The sequence below is a fragment of a genome, unplaced genomic scaffold (genome assembly GCF_019419815.1).
Source record: "Pyrus x bretschneideri cultivar Hongxiangsu unplaced genomic scaffold, Pyrus_bretschneideri_v1 Contig52, whole genome shotgun sequence".
Classification (NCBI taxonomy): Eukaryota; Viridiplantae; Streptophyta; class Magnoliopsida; order Rosales; family Rosaceae; genus Pyrus; species Pyrus x bretschneideri.
In genome coordinates this window covers 137854-147894 of record NW_025999790.1, presented here as the reverse complement: position 1 = coordinate 147894, position 10041 = coordinate 137854, and the positions used below count along the sequence as shown (strand labels likewise).

Sequence of the window (10041 nt, the reverse complement as noted above, 5' to 3'; positions counted from 1 at the left end):
CTATAAGAAATAATGAAATTTCATTGTGATAATTAAAATGACAAATTGTTTCGGATTGAATTGAATTTTTGCAAGGATAATCTATGAATCTAGACTTACAAAATACAAGGTTCGAATTGTTGAAACTTGATGTAGAATGAGTCTCACAACTAATCCTTATTTTCTGAAGAAAAAAACCCTTGTCTTAAAGGGCCTGCGATTATATATACCACAAAGGAAAGATATGATCTCGGATCCTTTTGAGGACGTATTCATTATCGGAGATTGGTGTGATGAGGTCTTCGTCCAGGCGAGTATTGCCAAACATAACCCGTCTTGAAAAGATGAAATTGAAATAGAACATGCCAACTGGCTGGCTCTTGGCCTAATTAATTAGAAGTATACTAGAAAATATGCCCGCGCGTTGCTGCGCGACTTGAATGCACCAGCTTTAACTACATGAATAAGACACATTTAACCTGAATAAATTAAACATAATCATGAATGAATAGAAGGATAGATGAGTAAAAATAGTCGGTAAGATAAGCATCTTGATTTTTGTATACATTCAACATAACTGATATGAAAAGACATTGTACAATTAATAGAACGTTCTTGATTACAAAAGATGTGATTGCAAAAATTGTCTGTTTCCATAAGAAACAGAAACAACATACAATTCACACATATATTGCCTCTGAAGTTAAGATGGCAAAATATATGTCCTGTAGGCCAACGGCCTGTTTCAGCAGTTAACAAAAAAACATTAAAAGTGTTCTGTTTTTGTTTCAGCAGCTAAGCTTTCAAGCACTAATGTTCAAAGGAAAAAAAATGCAGGATGCCTATTTCCGTAAGAAACAAAAGCAAGATGCAGTCCAGACATATTTTACCCTGCAGTTAAGGTAGCCAAATATATGGCCTGTAGGCCTAGCACCTGTTTCAGCAGTTAACAAAAAACAAAATAACTGTTCCATTGTTGTTTCAGCAAGTTTTCAAGCACACAGTAACTCCAAGAAAACAGAATGTTGGAAGATATAAAAACAGGGCTAATTTCAAGCATAAACTATCTCTGAAAAATTAATACCTCAAGTTTGTTTTCTCAATCTACACCATAAATATTACTTAAAATTGAACCAGCCTTGACAACAAACTGAGGAAGCTCCTTGAAAAAATATACGGTGCTGTAAAACACCCCAATAAGAAGAATAAAATAAGATGCCAAGAATTCATGAGCAGCTAATTATAAGCTAAAGGAAAGACGGTCTAGTGCCTAAGAACCAAGTGAAACTTTGCTTGCTATATATGGATATGCATGCTATAAGAAAGATTTATTCCCCCATGTAGTAGGCTGTTCTCTGTAATCTTAAGCTAACCCAAGTAGACTAATTATAATGATGCAAAATATATGTAAATCTGACTCTTTTTTTTTTTTAACTGGGATTCGAAAGAATCAATACCTTGGCATATAACGGTCTTCAACAATTACTGCAAGATAATCCTTCTAGCTATGCAACAAATCCAAATTGAGCACCATCGCATAATCTTGGGCTTACATTGTGGAAAACAGAAGCACTGCCAGCGTTTAGAACAATCAACGTTACTTGCCAACATCATTAGAGAGTGAACAATTAGGACCATTTTTTCTGTACAGCCATTTTAGTTGGCCAAACTCTATGTAATTGCTTCTAATAACAGAATATTCTGTTTGAAATGGAAAGCATAGTTCCTCTAAAAAAAAGGCTAGAATCATTCATACCTGCCAAACCAATAATAATCTGGTTCAAGATGTGAGAGACCATTTATTTCTGTGTAACCATCAGAAGTCTCGCTCATCTGCCTCCCAATCCCCTCCAATCCTCCAACAGATGTATAAATGAAACAATGAAGATATATGGGAACTCAAAAGGGTTAGACAAAATAGTACTTCTCTCTTAAAAATGCGGTTATCAACCCTTTTTACACATTTTTGTTAAAGTGTAACCTAATTGTTCATTCAATTACAATATCTGAAAACACCTCAAGTCAAGCCACCTAATTTTGGCAGTTGGGTGAGAAGGGGATGCTAATATATATTTCGAAAACAACATCATGCTTTTCAATCATTTTCATGGTTCTTACCAAAATTTAAAATCTACAGACAGTGAGGCATTAAGATAGTCAGAAAATAAACAAATATTAGATATAATTCCACATTCTAAAATAGATATCAGCAAGTCAAAAGTAAAAACATGAAAAAAGTAAGAAATTTGATATTGCAGTTAAAGACCCATATAAGTAATCTACAACTAAAAAGCTAGATATTAAACCTAAAATCATGTAATTATGTATGAAGCAGAGAATAATGCAGAGAGATTGTTTTTTATAGTGCTGCCAATGACAATTACTTTCTCATGAAAACAAAGAAAAGAGAAACAGAGGTATAAAAGTATATTGTTTTTTATAGTTGCAAACATTATGAATTCTGAAAAGAAGAAAAAACTACAAATAACACTTCAATCACGGACCTAAGCATCTAAAACGCGGCGGCCAAGATACCATTCAAGATAGGACTCAGCATCATGGATGAACTAACCAATCTGTGTCCCTGAGCTCACTGCAAGTCATATACACCCGACCAACTGGGCATAGGAGCATAATGAGGAAAACTTCCCGTATCCTCACTTAGAAGAAAATAATGCACGCATAATAGCCACATGGACCTCACGTATATAAATTGTTGTGGCAATAATTTGCAATAGAAAACATAGTTATAAATAAGATATACGAAATACCAACATTGCAATGGTCTTTTTTTTTTCATTCGATTGTACTGAAGCATGCATCTTAGTGGAGAACAATTAAGTACCATGTGAGGTCTATATAATGAAATGGGAGATTGAATACACTTGAGGAAACTGACAATTCAAATATGCACACTCCATAGTGTATCTTCACAACCAAAAGAAACGTTTATATATACGACATATGTTTGACATTGTTTTTCCCCGCTCAAATTGTCTTGAGAAAATTTGACTACATTGAGAATAAGCAAAAGAGTACTTTTTACTACCTAATTTACTAAGATCCACCAAATCTAAAAACTACAAAACTTTTATTAAAGAATCAAATAGAATAGCATGAGAAAGTTATTAGGACACCATATCCGAATTTTTTCGCAGATAAAAACACCTGTATTTCACCTGATTTTCGAATGAAATACAGATGCTTGTATGTCACCTGTACATAGCAGCCTGACATTTATTGTCTTCTTTGGGTTCAAGTTCGTTATATTGTCTGATACGTGAAAGAATCAGAAATCGTATACAGTTTGATAAAGAAACACGTAATGTGATTATGTGAAAACCATGCACTCGTCTGTCAGAGAGATAAACAAAGATACCAAAAACAGAGAGGCAATGTCACATTGTTTTGCATGATCTTGAAATTGCGGATAAGGTATTCGAAGTGCTAACAATGACGTGCAAATGGTATTGAAATGCTAAAAAGGGCATATTGAATAATTATATGATGCGGCAACAAAAACACAATTGACTTTCAAACTACAGAAATAAATGATAAAAAACACATACTTGCACCCAATGCATTGCTTTTTTTTTTTTTTTTTTTTTTTTCTGTGCAGTATAAGAATAAAAAAGGATAACATTCCCCTGAAACCAAATTCATCCCCCAATTTCTTGCAACAAATTTTAGTAATGACGAACGCAACTAAATCTTAAATAAATAGAGCTGTTCAATTAGATTAAACTACATATTGGGAGGGGGAAAGAGAGAAAAGAGAGACCTAGAACTACCTGGATCCTCAATATTGACCGGAACATAATTCCGATTGGGTTTCAAAAGTGAAGTGTACATCAAATGCTATATCAGTGTTGTCGGATGCTGAAAAGTAACTGCAATCCAGGGAACAATTTCATTTATAAGTATAATAAAAATAGAAAGAATCAGGGAAAATCTGTGATGGTGGAAAACATCAAAGCCAAACCAAAACTCTAAACCTGTATTAGAGGTTTATTAAATCCAATGTTGAAAACCATTTAATAGTATCGTTTGAAACCTAAAAAAGGATTGAATAGTGATCACTGACCTTTTTGAATCGAATGATATTCGGATTCTTCAGTGATTTATGGTTTGTGATTTCCCTTTGAACATGTTCATCCATCTGCATCTGCATCACCAAAAATAAATAAATATTTTAAAAAAATACAAAATGAAAATAGTTTATGATCACTAACCTCTTTGGATCGAATGATATTCTGATGCTTTAGTGATCTATGGCTCATGATTTCCCTTCGAACATGTTCATCTACCTGCATCACCAAAAAATTAATAAATATTTAAAAAAAATGCAAAATTTAAAGGATAAGAATTGCGAAGATTCTTAGGTCTTAGTTCGGAATGAAATAGCTCATCTCACCTCCATATATTACCAAATCTTAGTCTATATAGAAAATATGCCCGTGTGTTGCGGCGGGAATCAACTATTTTAGACATAACTGCATGAATAAAACACATTTAACCTGAATATATTTAAAACAATCATGAATGAACAGAGGGACACATGAGTGAATGAGGTCGATAAGATAAGCAGCTTGGCTTTTATATACATTCAACTGACATCTTTTGTCGTTGTAGTCTCCAATATATATGTAAGGTATGTAAGCTGAACACAGAAAAAGAGGAAATGACACAAATGATGTTTTGAGGGGAATGCCAGAACTGAACCATGAAGGGAAACTTACATAGAAAATGACCAGATTTGCTGTAATAGAAATTAAATTAATTTATGGTAAAGTCCAAGTCGTTCATTACATGAGGAATTATCAAACAATGATTGGTAGTTTTACATATTCCTAAAGCGAAGTGTTACCGACACTTCAAAAAGTTGATCATAATAAACTCCTTGATGTTCAGTTTAATTTGTTCTTATATTTTATAAATAAAAAAACTTAGAAATCTTGGACAACCAAAATGCAAATTGAAAAAAGACCCATATCATGAAAACATAACAACAAATTACCCATATCAAAGAATGGAAAAGCGTCAAGAAAACACATGAAATCAGATAAAAAACATAATATTGGATAAAACATGAAGAGGGTGAGAAAGGGAATCGACATGTATGAAGATATTCGCATATGGTAGTGGCCTCATAGTAGTGCTTGTCGCTGAGATTGGAACATATCCATGTTGTTAGTTTTGGCTCGTCAATTTGTGTCCTTTTCTGTTTAGGATTGTTTTAGGGAAAGGGTGCACCAATTCTTCTCCTAAAAGGGCTAGGAAAGAATCTTAGTTTCCTTATTCAATTTAGATTAGAAATCCTAGAAGTCTATTTGGAATTGGAAAGGAAGTCTAATTTCCTATTCCGCTTAGAATAGGAATTATAATCTGTAAAGGACATGTAAGCCAACCCTATATCTATAAATAGGGTACGGCAAGGCTGATTTTCAGCAGAGAGAGAAAACCAGCCAAACAACAGAGAGTTTTGAGATTAGTTCTAGGGTTTGCATAAGTTCTGTAATCTCTATTATTAATCAAAGAAGCGGTGATTTCTCTACCTAGGGAAATCACAACTAGATGTAGGCATAAGTTCTGCCGAACCAGTATAATTCTTGTGTGTTTTTTTAAGTTTTCTATATTTGCTAGTTTAGTCTATTGCCGTTGGTTACATCAAAGAACAAGGTCCAGTGTGCGGGTTTTTTCAACAATTGGTATCAGAGCCAGGGATTGGCCGGAAATGTGCCGACGAGGACGTCGGGCCCCTAAGGGGGGTGGATTGTGACATTCCACATCACCCAGGGAAGTGATCCTTAAATGTATATTCCCATCCTACCTAGCACGAGGCCTTTTGGGAGCTCACTGGCTTCGGGTTCCATAGGAACTCCGAAGTTAAGCGAGTAGCGCGCGAGAGCACTCCCAGGATGGGTGACACATCAGGAAGTTCTCGTGTGAGTTCCCAGAAACAAAACCGTGAGGGTGTGGTCGGGGCCCAAAGTGGACAATATCGTGCTACGGTGGTGGAGCGGGCCCGGGAAGTGGTGCCACCCGGGTCCGGATGTGACATTGGTATCAAGAGCTAGGATCAAGGTGTTCTACGATGTTAAAAGGGAAGATGAATGCGGATCAAGGACCTGCGTTAAAACCCTTTGACGGCAAGGATGACTTCACGGACTGGCAAATGATGATGAAGAACGTACTAATACAGCAGGATTTGGATGATGCAATTGATGGTAAGAAGCCGGAAAGCATGACAGAAGTAGCATGGAATAAGGTTCTCAAGAAGGCCAAGAGTTCCATCAAGATCCATCTCACAAGATCAGTTCGGTCACACATCACCGAAAAGATGTCTGCCCAGGAAGCATGGGAAAAATTGGAGAATGTTTATATAGGCAAAACCGTGTCCAATAAACTTTTTCTAAAGGATGAACTATTCGGGCTTCGACTAGAAGAAGGAGGTGATATTGAAGATCACGTATGCAAGTTCCAGAATTGCATAGCTAATCTTCAGAAAGTCGAAGAAACTTACAAAGATGATGATATGGCTATCATCCTGCTAAGGTCTCTACCTTCGTCTTTCAAGCACTTTCGAACAACTCTAATGTTTGGAAAAGAGTCCTTGAAGCTTGAAGATGTAATTCAAGCTCTTCAGTCATATGCTAAACTAGATGATATAACTGAAAGCTCTCAAGGCCTTTATGCCAAAGGCAAGGAGAGGGGGCGGGAAAAGACAAGGGAAGAGAAAACTGGCAACAGAGGTAGGTCAAAATCCAAGAAGAAAAAGGAAAAGAAGGAAGGTTGCTTCGAATGTGGTTCAGCCGATCATTGGAAGAGGAACTGCAAGATTTGGAAAGAAAAGAAAGCCAAGATGGAAGGAAGCTCAGGTTCCGCTGGTGCAGTCACCGAACATGAGAGTGACAGGGAACTTCTTTCGGTAACATCGGGCTCCAAGGCTTTCAATTGGATTTTGGATACTGGATGCACGTTTCATATGTGTGCAGTAAAAGAATGGTTCGATACTTACAAAGAAGTCAGCAGCGGGGAAGTCTTAATGGGGGATGATTCTTCATGTCCTGTAAGAGGAATCGGCACTGTTCGAATCAGAATGTTCGATGGGATGATACGAGCTTTGGGGTGAAGGAAAAATTTTGTCCTAGCTAAGAACATGTAAGAACATTTGAATACATATGCAAACTAATAACACTTTAAAGTAGGCATGCATTCAAAAACAATTCATAAAACCCATAACTTTCAAAGCCTAGTATATGGTGAACCATAAGACTCTTTAACAATATTAAAGAGAATAAGAATTTTAGAGATTCTTTATCCTTGAAGCTCATCCTTGATTGCACAAGGGATTCACCCAAGTGGAGGGCCTTCAAGTCACCTCCTTGCTCCTTGGATCTTCCTTGTGATTTTCTCCCTTTTAGTGCTCCTTTTCTTCTTTGAGGATTTGAGGATTTGTTCTCCAAAACACCAAAAGTTTGGTGTCTCTAAGTCTCCACACCAAAGATGTTGTGTGAAGATGAAATGGATGACTTAGGGAAGAAAGATTGCTAGATGTTCCTCACCTAAGGTGGCCGGCCTCTATGTAGAAAATGAGAGAATAGGTTTCACCCAAATTCAATTAGAAAACCCTAAGGATGAAATGGCTATAAAGATGTCTTTATACCACCTCACAATGGAGTGGCAAACTTGCAATTAAGCCAAGTTCACTACCCTCCACCCTTATGGCCTGCCATATGTTGTTATTGGGCTTAATTGCCCATTTTGTTTTTTAGTTGTCATACAACTTAAACATAATGGGCCTTGTGGACCAAAACGTTTTTGTGCCCCGAAGCCCAAAACTAACTTAAACGCCCAATACGAACGTTTCGTATAATTAATTAACTATTTAATTAATCTTGACCATTCTTCAATTAAACCATTTAATTGCTTATCCATTTCATATAATTTCTTCACTTATATCTTTACTCGGTGTACGATCCATTAGGTTCCATTTAGCGAGGTAGTGGGCGATGTTACTCTTAACTATCGATTGTGAATTGAAACCACATTTCAATTCTCCCTTAAATTAGTGTTTGCTAATCTTTAGGGCTTCCACAAACCATGGGTGACGCCTAGCAGCATATCATGGTTACCCAAGCTAAGTAGAAGTGGTTGGAGAACCTATCCAGTTACAACTACAATGCAATACGGTCCTTCTCTAATACAATACTCTTAATCACATTGTTTAAGTGATAGTTTGTTTCATGTCTACTATCCAATGTGATACTTCTATATATGATTCAATTGAATAAGATTTGGAACATCTTCCTTAGTCATATTCATATGCTTTGGCCAAAGACTCTCGAATCATATCTTAGAGTATTCTCCTTCCATCATGGAAGGTTAGAGATCCCTTGTTGTGCATTCATATGCCTACATGACTAGATAGCTTGACCCCAACAATGCCGTGGACACTCCAATGGAATGCCGTTGACATAATCAAAGATCAAGGACCTAACCATTAGACATCAATGATGCCTCAGGTCAAAGGACTACTTTGCATATTGCAACTATTGAGTTCTCACATGACATGTATGTTCGAACTCTCGTTTGATCGTTGTTCAGTGTACTCGATTACTCTTTCGAGCACCTATGTGTTTGCCTTAGTGTCCAACACCAAATGACTTGAGACTAGTTCATACTCACGCTTGAGTCGACATAACACATACTAACCTTAGCGGATTGTCAATGCCCAATTGGCAATCCTATGGCTAGGAACGTTTTAGGAATGAACATAAGAGAAATGTCTCGTTAATTTAACTAACTTAAATCACTTGTCTCTTAGATCAAATACATTCCTTGGATTCCCTTATTGCTTAAACACAAGATACTATAAATAGTGATTAACAATAAGCTTTGCCCTCTATTAAACATATAAAAGTTTAACACAATAAGTATTCCAAAAAGCTATTACATCAAATGAGTGGCTTTGTGGGCATACTTCCAACATGGGGAACGTCAGGTATGTCCCTAGACTAAGAAAGAATTTGATTTCCTTGGGTACTTTAGATGAGGCCGGTTATGGGTACAAGTCTAAAAAAGGAAGACTCAGGGTAACCAAAGGATCGCTAGGTAATGCGGGGTGACCTACAACCCAATAAGTTGTATAAGTTAATTGGGACCACTATAGTCGGGGGAGCAGCTGTTTCTATAAATCAAAGTATAGAAGACAAGACTGAACTATGGCATCATAGGCTCGGGCACATAAGCCAAAAGGGATTGCAAGAATTACACAAGCAAGGCCTGTTGGAAGGTGTATCAGCTTGCAAACTGGACTTTTGTGAATACTGTGTTCTTGGGAAGCAAAGAAAGGTATCATTCGCAAGTAGCAGTGCAGATAGCCGAAGTAAGGAGCGACTCAGCTATATTCACTCAGATGTTTGGGGTCCTGCTCTAACTATGGATTTATTTCATGAAGTAGAAATCCGAGGTTTTTGCAAAGTTCAAGGAATGGAAAACAGAAACCGAGAATCAAACTGGAAGAAAGATCAAGTATCTGAGAAGTGACAATGGAGGTGAATATACAAGTAAGGAGTTCATCGATTACTGCAAGCAGGAAGGCATCATAAGGCACTTCACAGTAAAGAAGAATCCCCAACAAAATGGAGCTACTGAGAGGATGAACCGAACTCTCATGGAGAGAGAAAGGAGCATGCGATTTCATGCAGGATTGCCTGATAGTTTTTGGGCAGAGGCTGTTAATCATGCAAGTTATTTGATTAACAGATCACCATCTACAGTTCTCGGTTTTAAGAGTGCAGAAGAGGTATGGTCTGAGAAGCCGGTGGATTATTCCAAGCTCAGGGTGTTCGGCTGTAGTGCTTATGCACATATTCCAAGTGATGAAAGGTCCAAGCTAAAACCGAAGTCTATACTTTGCATATTCCTCGGTTTTGAGAAAAGAGTGAAGGGTTTCAAGCTTTGGGATTTCAACAATAGGAAAAAGGTTGTCAGTCGAGATGTTGTCTTTGATGAGACAACCATGCCTCTGAATAAAGTCGAGAGCAGTAGGGAGAAGAA

General features: G+C 37.0%; 1 protein-coding gene and 1 long non-coding RNA gene across 6 annotated transcripts; both read right to left on the bottom strand.

Moving 5' to 3' along the window:
* Positions 1-381: 381 nt before the first annotated feature.
* LOC125470764 lies at positions 382-2639 on the bottom strand. Of its 3 annotated transcripts, none has more exons than XR_007253081.1 (4): positions 1736-2639; positions 1437-1551; positions 1064-1160; positions 382-434 (listed from the first exon to the last, which is right to left on the bottom strand). It is a non-coding gene; the product is annotated as an uncharacterized LOC125470764 (long non-coding RNA). The 3 variants fall into 3 exon arrangements; XR_007253080.1 differs by lacking the exon at positions 382-434 and adding an exon at positions 631-913; XR_007253079.1 differs by lacking the exon at positions 382-434 and having other exon boundaries at positions 925-1160.
* Positions 2640-3133: 494 nt separating this feature from the next.
* On the bottom strand, positions 3134-5167 carry LOC103960161 (serine/threonine-protein kinase SAPK1-like). Of its 3 annotated transcripts, XR_007253077.1 has the most exons (5): positions 5095-5166; positions 4394-4472; positions 4212-4286; positions 4064-4144; positions 3134-3869 (listed from the first exon to the last, which is right to left on the bottom strand). XR_007253077.1 is itself a non-coding variant. In XM_048570310.1 (4 exons), exons 1-4 carry the CDS (start codon positions 5128-5130, stop codon positions 3843-3845), a joined length of 225 nt encoding a protein of 74 aa, XP_048426267.1. In that variant the 5' UTR covers positions 5131-5161; the 3' UTR covers positions 3134-3842. The 3 variants fall into 3 exon arrangements, 1 of the variants encoding a protein (XP_048426267.1); XR_007253078.1 differs by lacking the exon at positions 4394-4472 and having other exon boundaries at positions 5095-5167; XM_048570310.1 differs by lacking the exon at positions 4394-4472 and having other exon boundaries at positions 4064-4150; positions 5095-5161.
* Between the last annotated feature and the right edge of the window lie 4874 nt (positions 5168-10041).